Source organism: Lontra canadensis, unplaced genomic scaffold (genome assembly GCF_010015895.1).
Source record: "Lontra canadensis isolate GAN:19392208 unplaced genomic scaffold, GSC_riverotter_1.0 scaffold105, whole genome shotgun sequence".
Lineage (NCBI taxonomy): Eukaryota > Metazoa > Chordata > Mammalia > Carnivora > Mustelidae > Lontra > Lontra canadensis.
The window spans coordinates 1,517,532-1,540,945 of NW_022631099.1; the positions used below are offsets into that span (position 1 = coordinate 1,517,532).

The window sequence follows — 23,414 nt, forward strand, 5'->3', positions numbered from 1 at the left end:
CCGTGTGTTTGTTAAGGATGTTAGGTTTGGTGCATCTCGGTGAAAGTCATCGGGGATCGGCTCATCAGAAATATCCTAGCTGTAGACGAATTTATGATGTGGCTCAAGATGACTCCTATCTCCGCTTATCTTTTGATAACTACTTGCTCTTACGCTAGCTCTAGGTGGGCCTCGCAAGTTAAGATTCCAGGCTGTGATTACCTCTGCACTAACACTTAAAGAACAGCCATCGGTTCTCAGGAAGTGCCGCCTCTACCGACAAAAGAGTCGTATTTGTGCTTGAGAAAATCATCAGCGTTCTTCCTAGGGAGAAGCATGGACACTTAAAAAATTTGGATCTGTGAGGTGCGATAACTCATTGCACCCCATGTCCTACCAGCACCTATCGGCAAAATTCTGCACGAGTCTGTTGTCTCCGTTTCTCACGGTAACATGGAGCCATCATGGTGGGGGATCAACATCACGCAGCAGCCAGACATTTTAGATAATGATATTTGTGGACAATATCTGCGACAGAAGTACCAGCAACTACTGAAGTTGGTTTTTTTTTTTCAGGAACGGCCAAAGAAAAAAAAAGCTCGCCCTCTAAGGGAAAATATTCCAGTGAACAGAAAGGAGATGCTGACAAAAAAGGACAGAGGCCTTTCTCCCTGACATTCTGTAGAACCAAGGCCAAAGAACACCATCCTGGGCTTGAGGTTTCGGTCTGTGGAGGAAGAGAAACTTAAGGTCCATCACAGACTTCCAAGATGATCATCTGTCCGTTCTTACTCTGTAGGCTCTCAAATGCCTAGCGCTCTGCACACCTCTTGGTAGTCCCCGGAAGAGAAGCTGTTCTACCAGAAGCACATCACTTTACCATCTGAGCCATGGCTTTTACCGTCACCCACCCTTCTCTTCCCTCTCAGATGTTTCCAAGTGATACGACTATATTTCTCTCAAGGCAAAGAGCATTTGGCTTTTTCCCCAGCTGAATAGATGAGAAATGTATAGCAATTTTAGTCGCGTTTGTCATCTGCCTTCAGTTTGTGGACTCCAGTGCTGAAGTTTGTTTAACTGGTTCTGTTTAAAAGGTTCAGTTCTTTTTAGCTTCTAGTGACCTGGTACCTGAGGGTACACTGCGGTTGTTCTCCAGTAAAACACCTATGGGATGAGATTATGAACCCTATTGTGCTCCAGAAACTTGCTTTTAACCCACTTGTTATCTAAGGTCAAGTATCTCATTCAGAGGCTTCCTCCTTGTGCACTCTGAATCCTGCACCCTGTACCTCCCTTCTGTTAGCTGGTTCTTGTTTTGAGAAAGTTGTTGGGGCCAGCAGCAGGAGCCCTTTTGTTCTGGGGAGATCTTTGTTTGGGTCCTAAAGTGACCCTAAAGGTTTTTGGTTTTTGTCTCTAGAAGAACAGCTTCTGCCACACTGCTCGTCTTTTGGAGAAAGGAGAAAAGCTTTGCCTTTTCATATTATTATCTTCTCTGTACCTACTTCCACTGTTCTTTCCCCCTTGTGAATATCATCTTTTCTCCATTTTACCCAGAAAGCAATGAGGGAATTAGTAGTTTTGTTGCATATGGACTTTAGATTCATTGAGGGAAAGGGAGTGCTTGCCTTCTCACACTGGAAGCGTGATCTTAGACTTTGGGAATCTAGGGTTATGGTTAGCCTCCAGGGATGGAGGTAAGTAAGGTAAGTTTAAGGTATTTCAGTGGATTAAAAACCATGAGGACAATATGGCATTTTTAATTATCCTAAGGCTATGAATAATGTGCTATGACTCGGTGTTCTTAGCCATATCCCCACCCCTCGTTACCACCACCTGAAGGCTTTGTGTGTGGTCTGTGGTCTGTCAGGTTCATGGTATCTCTCATCCCTGATTGCCAAGAACACTTGAAATCTGATTCTATCTCTAATGACTACTTCTGACTGCTCCCCAAGGCAAGTTTATCTGCTAATCATTAATCCAAAAATACTTACTTGTCTCTTTCCATAGGATCCTGAGTTTTTGCCCACATTATATACTCTTATCAGATGTTATACACGTGAGGAAGATTCTAGGACGTGATAGAAAAAAACAAAGAATCTTGGTTAGTCTGCACTTTAATAGGAAAAATCTTTAGCGCCTCCTCATTTAAACTCCCTGGTCTCCCATGTTTGCGCCCATAAATCAAGAGTGCGTGTGAGCCTTAAAATATATGACAAGGACTTTTCATAGATGCAGAATTGGCATTTAAATTCTTTTTACTGTGCCCACATGAAGTAAAATTGAGGCTTTCTACCAGACTTGATGGCATTGTGATGGCTGCCCAGTGTGTGTAATCATGGTAGATGACAAAAGTTTAGACAAAATATGACAACTGCTCGTAAGAGGCTTACAGTTGAGTTGAATAATTCGATTTATTAAACATTACTGAACTCCATGCTGATGTCCTAGGGATCCAAAGACTTCAGGAGAACTTACTCTTCAGTAGAGAAGCAGTGTAAACAGGTAATGACAGAACCCTGTGATAAGTGCAGTGATAGAAATACATATAACGTAAGTTATGGGGCGTCTGCTGCATGTCAGACATAAACTGACCTAGTGGGTTTACAGTGGAAAGCCAGACGGGACAGCCCTTGTCCTCATGGACTCACGGTATAGTAGAGCAGACAGATGTTACACAAGTAAATAGATATGTCGAATTGTGATAAATGACAAGTAAAAACAGTGCTATGAGAAAATGTGGCCAGGATTTAAGGGCAGAAAATAAACTTATTAGACTATTAGAATAATCGAAGGTTAAGAGACACATATCATGCTGAGACCTAGAGAATGAGTATGTTCTGTTCTTGCTGCTCAAGCAGAGGCATCAGGAAAAGCCTTGGCTAGTTAACAGCTGAGAGGCCAGTGTGGCAAGATAGTGTTCAAACTTCGGAGGGGAGGGAGTGAAGTTGGAGAAGACAGCCAGGACCGTGCAGCACCTGACTTAACCTTACTGGAGATTTTGGATTGAATTCTGAATACTGTGGGAAACCAGTGAGAGGTTTTTACATATTTGAAAAAATCACTCTAGAATAATACAGAGAAAGATTAGAAAAGAGGCAAGAGCAGAAATGAGGAAGTCTTATCCCACGGTAGAAGTCTCTTGCTGTGGTTTTAGGGAAAGGTCATTATGGGTTGGCCTTCAGCAGTACTAACGGACATAAACATGAACAGAATTGATACAGATTTTAGAGAAAGAATGAACAGAATTTGAAAATGGAATTGGAAGAGGGGATGGGGCTTTGGAAAAGATGACATTCAGCTTCTTGGCTTAATGAATTGAGTAGGTAGGTGTGCCATTTATTGAGATGGAAAGGGCTGAAGGAGGAGCATTTTTGTTGGGGAAGTTCGAGAGTTAGGGGCAGATTTTATGGAGGCGGTAATCCTTAAAGTAGGTCAAGCAAGGAGACGCCGTTGTGAAAAGGTAACTATCAGAGATGAGTAATAGAAATAGTAAGTGTTCTAAGAGTTGAGCTGCAGGAAAGATCAACAGTTATTAGGGAGATTAGAGAAGATCTCTTGGAAGATTTGGGACATGAACTTTCCTGTGAGGTTTGGGTGATCCTGGCATTAGTGCAGGAAAAATATTCCAAGTTGAAAAATCATGTGAGCAGAAATCCTGAAGCAGATAGGATCATTCTAGTTAAGTCCTAAGAACAGAACAGATGAGATTGAATCAGGAAATGGGGGGAGCAGTAATAGTTGGGAAGGGTCCGGATGTGTTAGGGAGGCGTACCTAAAAATGTGATTGTCAAGCTGTGATTAGTAACAGGTGGAAATCTGATAGTTAATCTGATGTTTATATGTTGAATGAATTGAAATCTGGAAGATTGGCTTTTGGTTTGGGTTGGGTTTTTTGTTTTGTTTTGTAAACTTGTGAATCCAGTAGGAATGAAAAAGAAAAGTGAACAGGATTCAAGTGACTTAATGGAGAAAGGAAAGGAAGAATCAACATTAACTTTCAAGAACTTAAACCTTGGTAACCAGGAAGATAATTTCCAGCAAAAGTGAAAAAGTCAGGAATGGGACTAAGAAGTGGGTTGGATAAGAAGTTTAATTTTAGATATGTTGAGGTTTAGTTTCCAGTGGGGTAGAATGTCTCATGAAGCCCAAACATATCTGTGACTTCAGACACTGTTCAAAGACCAAAAATAAAAATAAAAGGCGGTGGGGGGACCAGGTTCTGCATTAAACTCAGATTGAGAGAGACCACTACTCAGTAACTGTTGAGAAGACAGAGAAGCTGAGTGTTCTTATATTTTACTGTGTGTCATATTGTACTTTTTCTTTTTTTCTCCTTAATTTGACTACCCTACTAGATATTTTAAGTGAGATTTTCTGTACTTCAGGAACAACTACTTTGATCACTGTTACTATATATGAAATTGTGCATTTGCTCTTTTTTTTCTTCATGAGTGTTGCTCCTTACTATGTCCCTCCCCAACTTTTCCCCCTTTTAAAATCTTTCAAACATGTCTAGTGGGAGAAAACAGGTTCTGGGGGAAAGATGCTTGAACTTTGAAAACCTGGGGAGATTTAGATGATAGCGTGGCATGCGTAAGGAATACCGAACGGCTCTGGGACAAATACGTGACCCCAGTCGAACCCTTTGGCTTTGGGTCTACATTCTTCTTTTGATGTCCTAATCTTTTGGGATCCTGGAACCTACTAGTCTTTATTTGCTAACCAGATGGGTGACTGTCGTTAAAATTTTAGTCATGTTCTCACTGTTTGGCTGCTGTGTTTTAGAGAAAAATGCTTGGAGAGGGTGGGGACTTCCTCCAATAAAGAGCTGAAGGGTTGGCTACCTTCAATTTCTTTGTCTTAGCTCCTCCTTGCTACCTCCCACAGAGATCCATATGGCTTTGGAGATGGTCGAGATACAAGACGTGATAGATCCCCAATCCGAGGAAGTCCAAGGAGAGAGCCCAGGGATGGCAGAAATGGCCGGGATGCCCGTGATAGCAGAGCCATGCGAGACCCCCGAGACTTGCGGGACCACAGAGATACCAGAGACATTCGGGATCACAGAGACAGCCGAAGTATGCGTGATGCTCGGGACATGAGAGACCTTAGAGACTTTCGTGATCTAAGAGACTCTAGGGATTTTCGAGATCACCGGGACCCCATGTACGACAGATACAGAGATATGAGAGACTCCCGAGAGCCCATGTACAGGTACATATGCAGCCATCTGCTTGGATTTTTGTTGGTTTTTTTGGTAACAGTCTTTTTTATGGGTGTTCTGTTGAACAAATTGAAAGCTTTGTAAGGGCAGTGACTTTATCAGCCTTGTATTTCCAATGTCTAGCAAGTGGCAGATGTGCTACTCAATAAATATTTGCTGAATGTGTGAATGTTTGATGAATTATGCTTAGTGAATGAATCTGGATCTCTCCATGTGACCTGTGAAAGGCAGCATTGTGCAAATGGAAAAAAAAAGATGGATCGCAAATTGTTCTGGCAGTGCAGAAACACAGGGAAAATGTACGCGTGGCCAGTAGGTCTAGGAAAAAAATACTCAGCATCATTCATCAGAAGGGAAATGGAGATCAAAGCCACAATGGGCCACCCCTTCATACCTACTAGGCTGGCTGTAATCACTGAATCGTTTATCGAGGCAAACAACAAAAGAAAGTAGCAAGTATTGGCAAGGTGGGGAGAGAGAGAACCCTCATGCATTGTTGGTGGGCATGTAAAATAGTGTGGCTGCTGCAGAGAACAGTTGGCAGGAGGTTCCTCAGAACATTAAACACAGCAGAATTACTCGGACCCATCAGTTCCACTCCCGGAACTGAAAAGAGGGACTCAAAACAGATCCTTGTATGTGAGTATGCGTAACAGCACTCTCCACAGTAGCTGAAAGGTGGGTCTAGCAAAAGATGAATGAATAAAAAAAGTTATCTATCCATACAGTGGACTTGTATTCCAGCCATAAAATGGAAGGTAATTCTGACATCTGCTACAACAAGGATGGACTTTGAAAACGTAATGCTAAAGGATGTAATCCAGACAACACAAAAGAACAAATACTGTATGATCCCACTGACATGAAATATCCAGAGAGAGCAAATGCATGGAGACAGAAAATAGATTAGTGGTTACAGGGACGGGAAGTGAAGAGTTTCTGCTTAGTGGGTACAGAGTTTCTGTTCTGAGTGTTCTGCTCAAGGTGATGAGAAATTTATCTGTGTATTTACATGAAATATATGTCTGTATGTATTATATAATTAATATCAGTAGTTACTATCAATTATTTTGCATTTACTTTAAGCCAGGGACTATTCTGAGAGCTTTCTGTACATCCTCCCAGTCATTTGCAAAGCAGGTTAACACAGTCTCAGACACAGACCTCATTTGTCTAATCCCAAAGTCCTGCCTTACTGTGCCTCTTCCTCACAGAGGAGTGGGTGTTGAAGAATTCTCTCTATCTGAGTTTTGCAGCATAGGTGAGTTTTAACTTTGTGCAAATTTGTTCCGCTTTTCAGGAGAGAAAGCTCTTATGACCGATACCTGCGAATGGATGACTATTGCAGGAGGAAGGATGACGCTTACTTTGACCGCTACAGAGATAGCTTTGATGGACGAGGCCCTCCGGGCCCAGAAAGTCAGTCTCGTGCAAAAGGTAAAGTAGCAGTTTATTTCTGTTACTGGTGAGACACTTGACAAATGGAACAGGAAACGAATAACTGATTGGAAAGGGACTGATGTCTTGGTGAAGCAGTCCACAGAAAGGAGAAATGCAAATATCCTTCTAATATGTAGGGAACGTACAGCTGAAAATAATTTATAAAATGCAAATTAGTACCGCCATCCGGTTTAGTCATGTAACAAGAAGAAATGAATATGGGATTCCAGCAGGAAGAAATGAACAAAAGATTAGAGCTAAAGAGGGTTAAGTGTTTGCTTTTTGCCAATTAACAAAATAACTACAACTGTTTGCACTGTCTATGCATCATGTGGGGGTTTTTGTTTATAATTTTTATCTAACAGCATCTCTTTTTTAGGTAAAGACAAACATGGTTTTTCTTCCTCTTTTTTTTTTTAAGATTTTATTTATTTATTTGACAGAGATCACAAGTAGGCAGAATAGCCGGCAGAGAGAGGGGGAAGCAGGCTCCCCGCTGAGCAGAGAGCCCAATGCGGGGCTCAATTCCAGGACCCTGAGATCATGACCTGAGCTGAAGGCAGAGGCTTAACCCACTGAGCCACCCAGGCGCCCCCAAACATGTTTTTTCAAATACTCATGTTTCATAATACATCTTTAAAGATTTTTTAATTATTTCATAGTTGAATTAAAAAGCTCTCTTAATTTGTAATAAAACTTTACTGCATGATTTTTTTTTTACAGAAAAAATTAAATATACCTGTCAGTAAGGGTCTTAAATATTTGTCCCCAAAATGCAAATTAAAATAATAACAGAATACCATCTTTTACCTATTAAGTTGGCAGGAATTTTCAGAAGTGACAATTCCAATGTTGACTAAGATGTGAAGAAAGAGCACTGGGTGATCCACCCCTCTGAGGGGATAAGTTAGTAACAGCCTCTCTAGAGTAACAGCCTTGGTGTCGTGTGTATCAGATGACACATTAAAAATGACCATGCCCTCTAATCGAACACTTCCATTCTAGTGAATTTATAATAGTAAGGAACAATTACACTGGTTATTTTTAGGAGGTAGACCAGAGTGTGTTTATGTTACAGCCTTGTCCTACAAGTAGTTTGGGATTCACAGTAAGCTTTATGACTTATTTTTATAGAAAGTCACAGTCCATATTTCAGTTTGCCTTGTTGGTGTCTTACAGAGCGTTTGAAACGTGAGGAACGGCGTAGAGAAGAACTTTATCGTCAATATTTTGAGGAAATCCAGAGACGTTTCGATGCTGAGAGGCCTGTTGATTGTTCTGTGATTGTGGTCAACAAGCAGACTAAGTAAGAATCCTTTGGTTATTTCTCCTGAGTAAGGAGAAACGTCAGAAGAGAAATTAAGAGACCTTTGGCAGCTGTACCCACTGGATTTGGGCTGTATATTCCAGCACTGCTCTCCTGTGTTTAGCCAGAGTTCGGTCTGTCAGTTGTAGCTTGACAAAAAAGCCATTGCAAACGGTCTTAGGCCCCAAAGGGAAATTTTTAGTTCGCTTGATGGGGAACTTTGGGTATGGCCACATCCAGGGTCAAACCATGTCATCAAAACTTAGTCTCTGTGTCACCTTCATTCTCAGACATGCTTTCTACTTGAAAACGCCGAAGGGCGCTGACCCTAGACATTTATCTTTGTAGCAGAAGCTTCCTTCCCAGTGCTTCCACCTAAAAGCCTGGAACTGTTTCTCACTGGACTGACCTAGCTTACTCTCCCATCCTTGAGCTAGCAGCGCTGGGATACCTTGATTGACCAGGGCTAGATTATGTGCCCATTCCTAGAGCTGAAGGTAGAATTAAGTCTGTGGAATCATGTGGACTCAGTAGAAGGGTGCATTCCCAAAGGGAAATTGGAGAGGGAGGGAATATATGTTGCTCATGCAAAGCAGCAGATGCCCCCTTCATGGAAAAACCCTGAATCCCAAGTGCTTTGAGAGGTGCATGTCTTCTGCATTTGTCAGCCAAACCTTCTTTGTGAAGGTCTGTGATCTTGCAGAACTCTTAAGAGACCATTTCGGCCAATCCAGAGTTCACGGTACCTTTTCGCAAGCCTCTTTTTCACATTCTTTCCTAAAGAGACCGAGCAGGGAGGCAGAAGGGAGCATAGCAGCTTGCAGGTTTGGCACTAGCTATGTTCCCTTTCCCCAGGTGGTTAGTAAATAACTTCATGTGTTTTCTAGCAGTTTGGGGTTAAAGAGCTAATTTCAAGGCAGAGACTAGGGAAATAGGTGTTGAGACACCAAGCAGCGGGCAGAGTTCCCAGGCTCTGGGCTGCCTTTGTTTAGAGGTAGATGCTGCTTTGACTGTAGATCGCTTTTTTTTTTTTTTCCTCGACACATGGTAATAGCTGTCATTTTCCGAGTACCTACTCTACCTCCCCTTGCTAGGCGCTTTACTTAAATTATTTTTAATCTTCACTCTCGTCATATTACATGTATATTCATTCAGCTCCTCTCTTAAATACATGGTGAAGCTCGCTACTGGGTCTGTAATGGTCCGCTCACACACAGGGCCCCTTCCTGTTGTCGGGGTTTACAGCCTAGTCAGGCAGATGACAAAAAATGGATGTATTGGGCGATGAGCCCTAGGAGAAGAAATACATCAAGGATCTAATTTAGATTGGAAGGAAAGTCAGGGGAGTAACATGAACCAAGCCATATTGTTCCTGTTTAATTGGTAAAGAAACAAGTTTGTAAGAGGTTAAGGGATTTGCTTAAATCTTAACAACTCTATAAGTAAATGTTAAGGCTGGGATCCAGATTTATCTTTGTAGCATTAAAGCCTATTTTTTCCCCATTATATTATGTAGCCGCCCCAAAGACAGACACATGCCTCAAGTCTTGGGCAGCAGAATGGTGTTTAAGGAAGGACCACTGGACTACAGGGACCCAGAGAAGGACCTGCGTACTAAGTACTGCACTAATGGCAACTTGTGTGTGACCATTCTGAGCTAGTTCACAATTGTTCTGAACTAGTGTAAGGGAAGGAATTGGTCTAGATTCTTGAAGAGGGTTCTGGGGAGGCACTGGATACACTGAGATTTGAACTCCCCTTAGGAGCACACACTGCTGACAGGTGCAGCAGCTACACACTGGGGGTGCTCAGGCGGTCCTCACCTGGATCCCGTTTGTTTCTACAGAGATTATGCTGAATCTGTGGGCCGGAAGGTACGAGACCTGGGCATGGTAGTGGACTTGATCTTCCTCAACACAGAGGTGTCACTGTCACAAGCCTTGGAGGATGTTAGCAGGGGCGGGTCTCCTTTTGCTATCGTCATCACCCAGCAACACCAGATTCACCGCTCCTGCACAGTCAACATCATGTTTGGAACCCCTCAAGGTACGGAAGCCCCAGTGGGTCAGATTTCCAGAGGTAGTCACTAGTCATTAATTCTTTCATGTCTTACTCACAAGAAGCAGGTTTGGACCACATGACTTATAGGTCAGCTCAAATATGGCAGGGCCCTTTTATAAGTACACTTGAGGAGACCTGCATGGCCACATTCTCATCTGATACTCTTTGAGTGGATGCAGTTTTCGGTGGATACAGCTCTGGGCCTGCTATAAAGAAGACATATTTAGCCCATAGGTAGAGACCGTGGGATCCCAGCAAAAGGTTAACAGCTAGTTCTGGGAGCAGGTAGGAGGCAGTGTGGTGTACAGTATTTGCTGATCTCCATGATGTAAATGCTCCCACTGTGTCCTGTTTCAAGCCGCCAACATGAAGTCATTTCAGAAGAGAGGCGCACCGTCAGCTCTCGTCCGTGAGAGCAGACACCGGTGCGTCTCTGGTGCGGGCTGCTCTGAGTGCGGCAGAACCCCTCCTTGCTTTCACCGGGCCCCGCAGTAAGGGGCAGAGGACAGCACAGGGATGAGGATGCTACCTGTGAGTGTGCTGGAGAAGTAGAAGGGGCAGGAGAGCAGGGAGGAGGCCCCAGACGTCCTCGAAGCCCTTCCCTGAAGCCGCTTTTATTTAGTATTTCGCACTCAGAATGTTGGGATTCGGCCAACTGATGTCCTTGTCATTGCTTCTCTAGTGGGGACTTTTCCCTTTTCCCACCACACACGGAATCTCTTTGCCTGACAGGTCATACACATAACCGTGAAGTACGTAAGGCTCTCCACTAGGTCATTCAGTCGTTTGTCTCTCTGAGGACTAGTTCTCAAGATGCGGGAGGACATTTATGTAAAGTTCTGAGGCTTCTCACCACCCTGTAAGTCACGTTGCCCACGGGTGAGGAGAGGAGGCTGTTCAGGGTTACATTTGATCTTAATCCATGACCTTTGAACTGATGAATTCAAAAACAGTAGGCCGGCTCCATCCCAAGTGTCACAGGGGAGAGCCAGGCTTTACAGAAGCCCTTTTTTTGGCCCCCCACAGCCTGCCTCCCATGCTTATTCCCTATGTGGTCTTTTTGAATCTGTGGGAGACTGTCGTGTTTCTTTGATTTTTGCTCCCAGTCTGTGTGATCTAGGAATTCCCCCGAAGAACCAGCTCTGCGGAAGGTGTGTGTTCCCCACCGAAGAAATCTATTCACTTTTCTTCCCAGCCTTCATTTCCTTTCCGCCCCCCGCTCCCCATCCCAAGACTTTTTGTCACCAAAATGGTTTTCTTGCTGGTTTGAGGTTAGGAAAGGCCTGGTAGACTCCAGCAGGTAGACACTCAGGTGTATTAAGGGAGAAAATAACTCCTGCTGTTGTCTCCTACAGAGCATCGCAACATGCCCCAGGCAGACGCCATGGTGCTGGTGGCCAGAAACTATGAGCGCTACAAGAACGAGTGTCGGGAGAAGGAACGTGAGGAGATTGCCAGACAGGCAGCCAAGATGGCCGATGAGGCCATTCTGCAAGAAAGGGAGCGCGGAGGTCCCGAGGAAGGAGTGCGTGGGGGGCACCCTCCGGCCATCCAAAGCCTCCTCAACCTGCTGGCAGATAATCGGTACCTCACTGCGGAAGAGACCGACAAGATCATCAATTACCTGCGGGAGCGGAAGGAGCGCCTTATGAGGAGCAGCACCGACTCTCTGCCTGGTGAGCTACGTGGCAGGGCCGAGGTGAAGTTCTGACTGCATTTCTCTAACCCCCAGGCTCTGTTGGGAGGGTGGCAGGCCCCACTCTTGGGTGGGTGAGGGGAGTGAGCCCATGCCCTGGGTTCACCCACGGGCTGTCCTTACTGATGTAATGATAACTTAAGGTTTGGGTACTGAATTTCAGTCCCTGTAGTGAATGTGGTGACCGGTGGGCTAGGATTGCTGGCCACGTGGTAACCGAGTTGGATGCCCTTTTGTCCTTAAGTCCTCTGGGGCACCTGAGCTGTTTCCTGGAGACAGCACATACCATGAAGTAGCCCCTTGGGGAAAGTGATGTTATAGTCTGTGTGTTATGTGATTGATGTGATCAGTGATTATTGTTCTTCCCTGGCTGCTAAGCCGCCTGCCCAGGGAGGGTACTTTCAACTGGATACCTCCTCCTTCTGTCTTTTAGGCCCGATTTCCCGTCAACCACTCGGGGCGACCTCGGGTCCCTCGCTGAAGACACAGCCAAGCTCCCAACCGCTCCAGAGCGGCCAAGTGCTCCCCTCTGCTACACCCAGTCCAGCTGTACCCCCCACCTCCCAGCAGGAGCTTCAGGCCAAAATCCTCAGCCTCTTCAATAGTGGCACGGGTGTGGTCAATAGCGGCTCTGCATCCCCCTCAGTCGTTGCCGGAAACACCCAGAACCAGAATTTTTCCACAGGAGTGAACAGCCAGCCTCAGCAAAGATCACAGGCCTCTGGCAATCAGCCTCCAAACATTTTGGGACAGGCAGGATCTGCTCGGAACATGGGCCCCAGGCCTGGGGCTCCTTCCCAAGGGCTCTTTGGCCAACCTTCCAGTCGCCTGGCACCTGCCAGCAACATGGCTAGCCAGAGGCCCGTGTCTTCCACAGGTATCAACTTTGACAATCCAAGTGTACAGAAGGCTCTGGACACCCTGATCCAGAGTGGCCCTGCTCTCTCCCACCTGGTTAGCCAAACCGCAGCACAGGTGGGGCGACCCCCGGCCCCGATAGGATCTTACCAGAGGCATTACTGAGGCTCAGTCTCTCAACTACCCCCAGTCCCTTCATCCCCTGGCCTCCCACCTACTGCGTTCAAATAGAGTTATTTGGAGGATGTTTTCTGCGCCTCTCCAGGTCTACATCGAATGTTTCTACCACCTGCTCTCACTTCTGCCCGAGGCTGTGTTGCTTATTCCTTCCAGAGTCAGAGTTTATACTGCATTTGGGGGTGTATCTTTTCTTGTTTTTGTTTTTTGTTTTGTAGAAAATAAATATCTCTGGGGTCACTTGGGCAGTATAGGTGTCTGGGCTCAGTTTATATGTCATGGGTTTCTCGGGTCTCTCCACTGATTCGGAGGTTGCGGCTGTGGGAGGTGGCAGGAGGAAGCCGAGCCCGATTGGCTGAGTTTGGAATGGCACTTTCCTGTCATTCGCCACCGCCTTTGTTCATTTTGAATCTGCCAAGGTTTTCCAGCTTTGCGCAGGCCGACCAGATCTCAAGCTCCTGTCTGCAGCTCCTGCCTCAGGTTGCAGAGAACCAGCCTGGGCTTGGCCAGCACAGCGCCGTCATTGTGACCCCCATCCCATGTGTATGGGGTCTGCTTGAGGACTCACTGACCAGCTGCCCTGGAGTTGTCGAGAAGTGTCCATGGCAGCCACAGAAGCAGGCGCTTTTCTACATCATCCAGGGTTGTGGTTTAGGGTTTGTTTTTGTTTTGTTTTCTTTTTTTTTCTTCATTTCATTGGAGGATCTGCAATGAGCTGAACAGCTCCCATCACCAGCAGTTCAACAAGAACTGTGAACCTGGACCCTGACCACTCTCACCCCCTTAAATTTCTGTCAGCCTCTCCCTCTTCAGTGCTAGTTTCATGGAGGTTCTGAGAAGGCAGCTCTAGACTCTGGCAAGGAACACCCCCCCCCCCCGCCCCCAGTGATTGTTTCGAGCTTTTGGCTCAAATCAGGTTCTTATTTTCATTTGGATTCTTGTTCTGTTTTCTGAGCAGCAGGAAGTAGGGACCATTTTGATGTCAGACTTTTGGTAGCTGGACATGTCCTTAATACAGGTGGCTGTTCCTAAGTTTTGAGCCAGAGTGAAATTATTAAGAGGGAGGACTTCAGGCTGCTGCTCTAAATGGAGCCAAAGCAAGCTGCCGTCTCCCCAGGGAGGTGCTCATTAGAGCCCTGTGGATCACAGTCTCGAGGGGCCTCTGGCGGGACGAGGAGAGCAGTGACTTCAGCTGAGTCCCTGCCAGTGGCTGAGTAAACAAATGATTGCAAAAATTCAAGGTCCCCAGGTGGCAGCGTTTTATGTTCTGACATGTTTGTGTTACAGAGTGGGTTTTTTCCTCTTTGGAATTCTGTGTTGTTAATAAGATGAGATGATTACTTTTTAATTAAAGTGAAAAAGTAAAACCTGTGTTGTCTTTTTGGGGCCTTCTGTCTGCAGGGGCATTCCCTCCCAAGGTCAGAAGGTGAAGGTCCCTGATAGAGCCCTGACTGCTTTCGGTCTGGCGCGAGGTCTGCCCCTCTCGTCCTCCTCCCGTGGTCAGGCCTGAAGACCTCCTAAGTCTGGGCTGTCCTCACGCATCCCACCTACTTAAAAGCTTTAATAACATTCCAGAGCTACAGCCTGTTGGCTAATGATGATGTGGTGTTAAACATCCGTGTTTGTGTGGCAGCAGGCTTGTCCTCAACTCTAGGAAAGGAAAACAGGCCCCTGAGGAGGCCCTTGCTGGCCAGTGGAGCAGGGCACCCTCCTGTTTTGATTCCGTTCAGTTGCCACCCTCTGTTCTGTCCATTATATGTGAGGAGCTGGCAGAACCCTAGAGTCCTAGAGGCCGTGGGAGCCTGGAAGGGCATTCAGTAGCCCCACCGGGACACCCTGGGGCAGGTGTGGTGAAGTGACTGGCACTAGGCCTCCGTGGCCTGGGGATAGCACTGAGCCTGACCTGCCTAGTGCTTGCCTTCGAGGGATGTTGGCAGTGCTCTCCAGGACAGGGCCCCACAGCCATCAGAACACAGACCAGGCCACCAGACCTGGAAGACCAGGCCAGCCCCCTCTGCCAGTGACAGGGTTTGATGACGCCAGGCTCCCGAAGAGCCACCTTGAGTGCCCCTCTTCCCACCTACTCACTCTTCCCCCTTGGGTGTCCAAACAGCACGCCTCAGGCTGTGAAGGGTATAATAAAATTATTTTTATTGCATTTTGTGCAGACGGGAGTCTAAAAAATACAGTAAAAGCTGTAAAGCATTAAATGGGAGCATTCAACAATAAAGGAAAGAACCAACGCGCTCCTTTCCGTATTGGCACAAAGAACACAAGATCAATACTGAGGCAGAATGCGGAATACTGAAACACACTGAAAATTAAAGGCAGGCCTAATAATAGTAATAAATAATCTTGATTTGGTTTGCAACCTCTCCTATTTACAAGGGTTTTCAACTTCATTGCATTGCCCTGCACATAGATCGTCTAAAACAAAAGCAACACTAGTTATCACTACAAGGCTATTGAAATATTGCACTCAGAATAAAAGTCACTTGAATGGACATGAAACATCTAGCTACAATGATTATAAAGATAATTTGATGAATGACTTGTGAGAACATTCATAACAAATATTGCACATGTAGCACAGAAAAGTTGGGTTTTGTTGTGGGATGTTTGTCTTCCTCAACGGAAACTTTGCTCTTGCCAACCGGACATTCTGGGCCCAGATAGTGCAACTTTGGTTCCCTAATTGGTGTTGATACAGACCCCTTCCTCTTCTGCCCAGCCCACCACTTAGGCTAGGATGTTCAGAACACCCAGAAGCCTAGGCCCAGCTGTGGTTCTCAGAGGGTGGTGTTTAGGAAGATGCAGGGGTTCTGGTGGGGGCCGGGGCTGGTGTCTTAATACTTCCAACTTTCTGAAGAGTCTATCTGGCCCCCTCACCAAATCTCAGAGGGCTTGGCCTAACAGGCAGACGTCCAGACCTACCTCCAGCCACACCTGATCCAGTCTATAGATGGCAACAGCTCCAGCTCTCTGCCTTGGGCTCAAAGGGAAGGAGGTGGTGAGGTCAGGAGTACCCAGTAGCCCCAGCTCTGTCTGGGAGGTGGGCAGGATGTCTAACTAGGTGCACATGTCAGGGCCCTGGGGCTGGAGGTACTGAACCCAGAGGACGCTGGAACGAGCATGCAGTGCCTATCCCCCTTAGTAACGTGCCCTGGGGGAAGGGAACCCGCCCAATGCGCCTTCTCTAGGCATAGAGGGCGCCTCTGACCGGGCTGCTTGGAGCAAAAGCGCCAAGGATTGGAGTTGGAGAAGCCAAAGGCTTTGGGTCCTAGTTGGAGGAGGGCAGAGAGGCTCTAAGAACAAAGCACATGGCGACCCCAGCCCTCCCCCAGGCCCAGGTATCTGGGAGACGCAACTAGAGGCCGCTGCTGGGCAGCGAGGCCGGGCCTCCGGGACGCGGAGAGGGCGACTGGGTCCTCGAGGCCGGAGCTGCCGGGTGGGGACAGGAGAGGGTACATCAGGGGCAGCGCTGGAGCCTCCCCGGTGGGTCTGGCCCCTAAACCCAAATCGCCCCCCTTCCTCCCTCGCCTGTCCCAGGGACGCAACTCCGGGAAGGGGACGCCGTCCAGCTCCCCAGCTTCAGTCTTTGGCGAGGAGCCATGGGATAGGGGGAGCAGGCGACAAGCCGACGAGGAGAGACGCCTGCTGCCCCAGCGAAGGCACGGGGGCGGGGCTTCCTCGGTCTCTCCCCATCCCCGAGGAGCCCCTCCCCTGCCCTGGAGCCTGCACGCCGGGAGCCTAGAGGAGGCCACGCGCTTCCCCGCAGCCGCTGGGAGGCGGATCCAGGAAAAGGCGGACACTGGTCTCACCCCATCTCCGAAAAGAGCTCGTGGAAAGGGTCGGAAGCCAGGGGCGCGCGGGAAGGGCGAGGAGGCGAGAGCGGGGCGAGCGTGCCGAGGGGCCAGGACCGCGACTCTCGCCTAAGCCGAAAGCACTTCTGCTCCCAAACTCTCGGACGTCCGGGAAAACCCAGCCTCCCCGAGGCCGCCGCCTCCCCCGGGCGCCCCAGCGGGAGAGCTCGACAGTGGCGAGCAGAGAAGTCCGTTGCGCTTCTAGTCACAGAAATATGGGGACGTTAAAAATACACGCGATGTCTCCTGTACACTATGTATAGGCGCGGCCCCGCGCGGGGGGGCGGTGGATCCGGCCGAGCGCGGCCTCCCCACCGCGCGCCCTCGGGACGCGGGGAGCCGGGCCCGCGCCGCGGCGCCGAGGACGGGGCGGGGCGGGGGAGAGGACCTGGCCGCGAGGCCCGCCGGGACTCCTGACGGCCCCGCGCCCCCCGCTCTCCGCGCCTTCCCGGCCTTATTGCAGCGTCTCCTCCCGCGGGGCTAGGCCGGGCCCGCGGAGCAACGCGCCGACGGGGCGCCCGGGCTCCGGCCTCCGCTTGGGGCGGTCCTCTCCGAGTCAGCCCCGAGCGGCGTGGCCTCCGGGCTTCAGGCAGCGGGGAAAGGGGCCAGGGCGCGGGCACAGGGTCTGTATGTAAACGGTGACAGCGGCGGGGGGGCGCGGCGAGAGCTCCGGGGCCGCCGGCCGGGCGCGCTCAGGCCCGGGTGGCAGGTCCTGGCTCTCAGGAGTAGATGGTGATGACCTCGCGGCCACCGCCGCGGACCAGCATCACCCGGTCCAGGTGCTCGGTGAGGACCTCGAGGAACTCCATGTCTGAGCGCGCGTCAAGGAGAAAGACCGTCCCTTTCCTATCCACACCCCGCTCCCGGGTGGAATGGGGGCTGCGATCGGCGCCAGGGAACCCTGGGCCCTGGAACCGTCCGGGTCCCAGGTAATTGAAGCAGGACCGGGCTCAGCTCTTCCATCCCAGGACTAGGACCCCGGCCCCCTGACGTTTGCCTCGAGCCCCCACCCCGCACCCCCCACGTTAGGTCCAGGATACAATTTTCGTCACCGTTGCGGTTGCGTGGAGGTCCCGGCATGTTGAGCAAAACCAGCTTGGCCTCCCGGGATTTCTTCACGATGACCTCGTTCAGCCGCACGGCGGTGTGCATGCGCCGCACGTTGGACTGGTTTCTGGGGTGGGGGGTGGGGGGGGCAGAGGGGAGGAGGGCGCGTGAGCTGGAACTGGGAAAGCTGGACCCACGGCCCTCCCAGCCTCGGGGGCACTGGGCCGCTGGCACCAGGTCAACCCAGGCCTCTCCAGACTGGGCTATTCAGAGACCCCACAGGCCAGGACCACGAACTGAGGGTTCATGATAAGAGTCAGGAGAGCAGGGACCCTGGCAACCCAGAAGAGAGAATAAAAAAATCCTAAAGCACTTACAAATTCTCCCACTCCCTTCAGGAAAAACAGGAGGAGCAAAGAGAACAAGAGATAGGTCAGAAAAAGGAGAGACTGAGGACTTGGGCCATCATCACCCCTTACCATTGGCCCACCCTCACCCCCACCCCACCCCCCACCCCCGCAGTAGGTACTGCCCCCCCCAGCCACTCCCCCTTCACTTTTTCACTGACTCCGCCTGGGAGTACTGATCCTCACTAATCAGCGTAACCCCCCAGTTCTCAGATGGGGAAACCCAGACAAGGTTTGGGCTGGGTCATCGGACCAGGACCTCCTCTGCTCCTTTGCTCTGCCATGGGGAGTAAAGACCGTGTAGGTTCACCCAGCCCCCAGCCCCCAGCCCCCAAGGCCCCAGGCCCCTACGGCTTCATGCTGAAGAAGTCCTTGATGCCCTCAGAGGAGACCGGACTGGGGCCCTTATTCTTCTCTGCTGCCGACTTGTCCTTGGTCCAGGTGAGATGCACCTTCTCTGGGTCTCCCTCGCCCTCCCCTTCGGGTTCCTCCCCTGGGGATGGAGAACTGCTGGGGCAGCTGGGAGCGCTCTGGTCATGGATCAGCTGCACCTGGGAGAGGAATGACGGGGCAGCATGTAACTCCTGTAGAGGCCAAAGCTTCTGCCCCCACCGGCTGGGGCCAGACCACCCCCGCCGCGCACCTCCTCCTCTGGCTTCTCCTCGCTGTCACCAGCTGTCTCTTCTGGGACGTTGAGGCGGAGCCGAGTGTTGGCTGGATTCTTTCTCCGGATGGAGCCCCGAGACTCATCTGTGATACTCTGGATCTAGAGAGTGACACGGGTTAGGACCAGCTCTGCTCTCGCTCAGCACCCGTGCCCTGCAAAAAGCTACGGCCAGAGCTGCTGCTCAGCCACAGACGCGCACTGCTGGAAGCGGTACCAGTTGTTGGAATACTGCGGTGTGTCCTTGTCAAACAGCTACTGCCCTGCTCACCGGGCTGCTCCAAAGCATTGGCAGAACACCCTCCAGCAACCAAAGGGTTAACGCCCCCACCCTCACAGGGCTCTATCTTAGCTTAGCGCCCAGGGCCAGTTCTGAGTGGTCAGTGCCCTTGACATTTCTCACATCTTTTACTATCAGCCCTGGAGTGTTCATCCTTCCCAGCTCCCAGAGGCACCCATCACCCATTCCCCCCGAGGACCCATTACTCACACCTGAGAGACCACCTCAACCATGGTCTGTCACCCTCACCTACAGGATGTGCCCCCCACTCCCCAGGCACCCTGTCACCTGCCTCCGAGAGCTCTTCTGTCCCTGGTCCCAGAGTACCATTCTTCATTTCCCCGAGGCCTCCACTCCCTGAGGTGCGGCTGTCCTCCCAGCTCCCGGGGACGAGTGGTCCCACATTACCTACACCTGGGCAGTCTGACACCCACACCCCATGGGAGACTCATCGTCATCGCCCCTGAGAACTCCGCAACCACACCCTAGGAGGTGAGCCCCAACTCCCACTGTTAGCTAGTTATGGCCCTTCTGGTGCCCGCTCTGGCAGGGTTTATCACGTGATCCCTCGTCCCCCACACTCGCAGCCCGTGCCCCTGAGGAATCATTATCCATATATATTTAGCTTCCGCTGTTCTCCGTTGGGCCCCAGAAGTCACATACAGAGGGGGGAGTCTGTCACCCAAGCCAAAGCCCTTGGCATCATGGCTGGCAGGCCTGGTAGGTGCAGCGAGGCGGGCTCGAGGGGGGGAAGGGTGATGAGTAACGCTCCAGGGTGAAGGCGGTGCCAGCGGCCAGGAGTGGGAGCCCTGGGCCCTCCCTGCCGTGCAGACCCAGACTGGGCCGCAGCTTGAGGCGCTCAGAGCCCTGCCAGGGCGAGCTCACCTCCCGCTCTCGCTCGTTCTTGGTTAAATGCATCTGTTTGAGGATCTGGGAACGCTGCTCCATCACCAGCGTCTTCTCGTAGGTGTAAGCTGAGATGTCGCTCTCGTGCTGTGGGCGGGCAGTGACGGGGGCAAGGGAGGAAAGCCTGAGTTCAGGGGCGAGGCCAAGGGAAGGGAGGCAGCCTCCTCTCCTTCCGCCAGCCTAGGGCTTCTCCATCTAATGACCTAGTTTAACCAACAGCTGTGGGAGGCAAGGACGAAGCCTCGGGCAATGCTCCTTGAAGGCAATGCAGCTCGTTCCCTGCTCAGCCCAACGCAGGACCAGGCGTATGAATGGGTGAATTAATGAATGAGTCGATTAATTAATTACCTGGGTGAATGGAGAAGGGGAAGACATTTCATAAAGGAACAGTGATGAATGAATACATATATGGATGAATGGGTGGTTGAGGGAATGAACACATTAATGAACACAGAGGGACGGATGGAGGGATAAATAAACGGGGAGAAAGGAGAGAGGAGAGGCTCTGGCCCGTAATCACGAGGGGCGCGGACTCTGAAGCCAGCTTGCCGGGACGTGAATCCTGGCTCTGCCGCTTAGCTGTACTGTTGGGCAAATTACTTAACCTTCCTGTGCCTCGACTCCTAATCTGTGAAATGAAAACGCCGGTAGTTCTGTTTCACTGGTTGCTGTGAGAATATACGTAAAGTGTACGAGACAGTGCCTCACACCTAATGGCACGGCTGTTCTTAGAAAGGGAGGGAGAGACAGACGGACGGATGGAGGGACAGACTGGCTCTTGGGTGACTATGTGAGAGGCTAAGAGGTGGCTAGGGTGGGGAGGAGATCCATCGTCATAAGCTGAAGGATTTGGGGCTTGCCCTATTCGGTGCTGGGGCCAAGGGCAAAGAGGGCCAGGAAGGACTCCAAAACCTCCGGGCAGTTCCTGGGAACTCACCATCTCCACCACCTCGACCTCTGCGGTGATACGTAAGTGGTACAGAAAGGTGGTCAGGTCCTTCTTCATCTGGATGCTATTGTCGTCCATCTGGGCCACCGTGAAGATACGCATCTTGCACTTCCGCCAGACCTGGAGGGGTGAAAGGGACCCAGAAAGGTCCAGCCCAGATGCAGTGAGGAGAGATCCAGAACCTGAACTTAGAGAGGACCCTGTCCCTCGCCCTTCCCGCCCACCTTCCCATGCCTATACGCAGACCTAAAATCCTCTATATCAGGGGTCACTGCCTGCAAGAACTCCCTTAAGTAAGGGTCCCCCATTAAAGCATCCTTTGTGTGGGTCAAGCACTGCTCTCCTTTATAGGCAAGGACACAGCAGGAGGAGACACAATCAGTTCCCAGACAAGGGGGGTGGTTAACCCCCTTTCCCAGGAGCTCTGGGGAGGAGCTCGCCTGGAGGCTGACCACGGCTCGAGCCCCGGAGCCACGCCCGCCCTCACCTTGTGGTGCCGCAGCAGGAAAGGCAAGAGCATGAGCATGCCGCCGTCGTGAACGATCCACCAGACGTCGATGCTGCCCTCCGAGAAGCGCTCAGGGTTCCCGGGGAACATGGACACATTCTTGGTGACCAGCAGGGCCAGGTGACCAGCTGTGGTTTCCCGGACCAGCTCTGGGGAGGGCCAAGGAGAGGGCCAGTTGGGAACACAGTGACCCTAGTCCCTTTCCCGCACCCACTGGCAGCCGCAGAGGCTCCTGACACCCAGCGCCCCACCTCACCCCCACCCCAGCCTTGGACAGAGTCGTCAGAAAACCAGCATCCACGTAGGTCTCATCACTTCATTGTTGTTTGGATTTGGGAAGGCCTCTCAGCCTCGCTGGGCCTCAGTCTCCCCACCTGTCAATGGCAATAACACCACGTGCCCTTCCTATTAGGAACTCTCCCATGCGTGGCCTCATTTATGCTCTCAACTGCCTTCTAACTATGACACCCCCCCCATTAAGGACCCAGAATAGCCTGGAGTAGTCGCCAGGGCAGCCTCTAGATTTACCAGCTGTGTGACCTGGAGCAAATTCCTCAGTCTCTCTGTGCCTTGGTTTCACACCAATAAAGTGGCGATAACAGGGAATAACCCTCCCGGGACTGCTGAGAGAGCAAGAGGCTTAGAGTCTGGCCCACGGAGCGTGGTCTGTAATCGTTCGTTATTGCGTTACTACCAAGGGATCTAGTGCTCAGAGAGGGTGAGTCACTTGTGAACCATCACACAGCTAGAAAGGGCCAGAGGCGAGATTCAGACCCCGGCTTCTCTGACTTCACAGCTGCAGCTCTTTCCACGGGCCTCCACGGACGCCCTCCCAGAGCTGAGCCAGCTCTGCGGGGCCCAGGACTACCTCCTTCACACCTGAGTCCCGGCCCGCAGTGCAGCGTCTGGCACATGGCCAGCTCTGAACGCCCACACCTGCAGATGCAGAGTCCGCACCTGTCACATCTGGGAAACAGCACCCGGGCCCAGGAAGGAGAACCCACGCCCCCCCACGGCCCCCCCAACGGTCCCACGCCCTCCCCATGTTACCAATGAAGTTCCTCCACGTCTGATGGTCTTCCTTCTGCCGCCAGTTTCGGGGCCAGCCAACGAGGACCGTGTTGTGCTGCAGCCCCCCGAGGCCCCCAGACTGAATCAGATGCGACACACCGTCACGCAGGTTGGAGGAAATCACTACCTGGCAGAACCCCTTCACTTTCTCTGCCTCCATCAGGCGCCGGATGGACTGGGGAAGGTGGCAGTGAGGGGACCGTGTCAGACAAGGATGAGCCTCAGGCCTCCCTGGGCCTGCTCAGCCCTTCGAGGCCTCCCTTCCTCCTGTCTGTCCCCTGCATCATCCCGATCTTCCTGACACTCAGCCCAGGGCACCCGAACTGTGCATGGCTCCCATGTCCTGTGGCTCCCATTCCTTGTTGACGCATCAAAGCTCTTCATGACCTTACCCCGCACTTGCCCCCACCCAGCCATCGTTCGCAGTCCCCCTGCAAGCCCTCCAGCCCCGCTGGGACCCCTCCCCCCACTGTCCATTCCACCCTGCCTGAGACCACCCCCCTCCCAGACCAGCATGGAACGGGGCTCCCCTGCATGCCCAGACGATTTGCTTCGAAGGACTTTTAAAAAGTTAACCTGGATGATAAGCAGTTTAAATGCACATTCCGCCTGCACTATGAGGGTAAGGCTCTTCTTACTCTCACTTTACAGAGGAGGAAATTCAGGCACAGCGGAGGAAATTCAGGCTCAGAGGAATTAAGTCTTGCTTAGGCCACCCAGCTAATGGCTGTCACTGTAGGGCTGAAACTCCAGGGCTCTGACTCCATCCCCCACACTCTGGACCCCTACCATGATGTCAGAGAGGGCCTCAACTCCTACCTCTGCCACCTCCTGGCTGTGGGACCTCAGGCAAATCACCTAACCTCTAGGAGCCTCAGTTTTCCCATCTGTCAAATGGGAATCATAACAGCTACCTCATTTAGGAACAGGGAGAATTACAAGACATGATGTGGGTAAGGTAGAATGTTGCCTGACAGA

The 23,414-nt window shown here is 50.7% G+C and overlaps 2 protein-coding genes across 7 annotated transcripts in view; one reads left to right on the forward strand and one right to left on the reverse strand.

The window, feature by feature from the left end:
• Positions 1–12,992, forward strand: part of NCOA5 (nuclear receptor coactivator 5) — a 28,769-nt gene extending 15,777 nt beyond the window's left edge. For 2 of the 4 annotated variants that reach the window (XM_032838673.1, XM_032838674.1), the window contains 6 exons: positions 4,867–5,193; positions 6,504–6,640; positions 7,823–7,949; positions 9,796–9,995; positions 11,366–11,686; positions 12,140–12,992. In XM_032838673.1, coding sequence (XP_032694564.1) covers positions 4,867–5,193; positions 6,504–6,640; positions 7,823–7,949; positions 9,796–9,995; positions 11,366–11,686; positions 12,140–12,729 — 1,702 coding nt within the window. In that variant the 3' untranslated portion in view covers positions 12,730–12,992. Of the gene's footprint in view, positions 1–4,866; positions 5,194–6,503; positions 6,641–7,822; positions 7,950–9,795; positions 9,996–11,365; positions 11,710–12,139 lie in introns of all 4 variants that reach the window. The other 2 variants (XM_032838676.1, XM_032838675.1) reach the window with 2 other exon arrangements.
• Positions 12,993–16,558: 3,566 nt separating this feature from the next.
• Positions 16,559–23,414, reverse strand: part of SLC12A5 (solute carrier family 12 member 5) — a 35,950-nt gene continuing 29,094 nt past the window's right edge. For all 3 annotated transcript variants that reach the window (XM_032838556.1, XM_032838558.1, XM_032838557.1), the window contains exons 18-26: positions 22,416–22,611; positions 21,345–21,514; positions 20,846–20,977; positions 19,888–19,995; positions 18,702–18,824; positions 18,410–18,609; positions 18,029–18,043; positions 17,645–17,778; positions 16,559–17,415 (exon numbers count right to left, since the gene is read on the reverse strand). In XM_032838556.1, the coding sequence (XP_032694447.1) occupies positions 17,324–17,415; positions 17,645–17,778; positions 18,029–18,043; positions 18,410–18,609; positions 18,702–18,824; positions 19,888–19,995; positions 20,846–20,977; positions 21,345–21,514; positions 22,416–22,611 (1,170 nt within the window). In that variant the 3' untranslated portion in view covers positions 16,559–17,323. The remainder of the gene's footprint in view (positions 17,416–17,644; positions 17,779–18,028; positions 18,044–18,409; positions 18,610–18,701; positions 18,825–19,887; positions 19,996–20,845; positions 20,978–21,344; positions 21,515–22,415; positions 22,612–23,414) is intronic.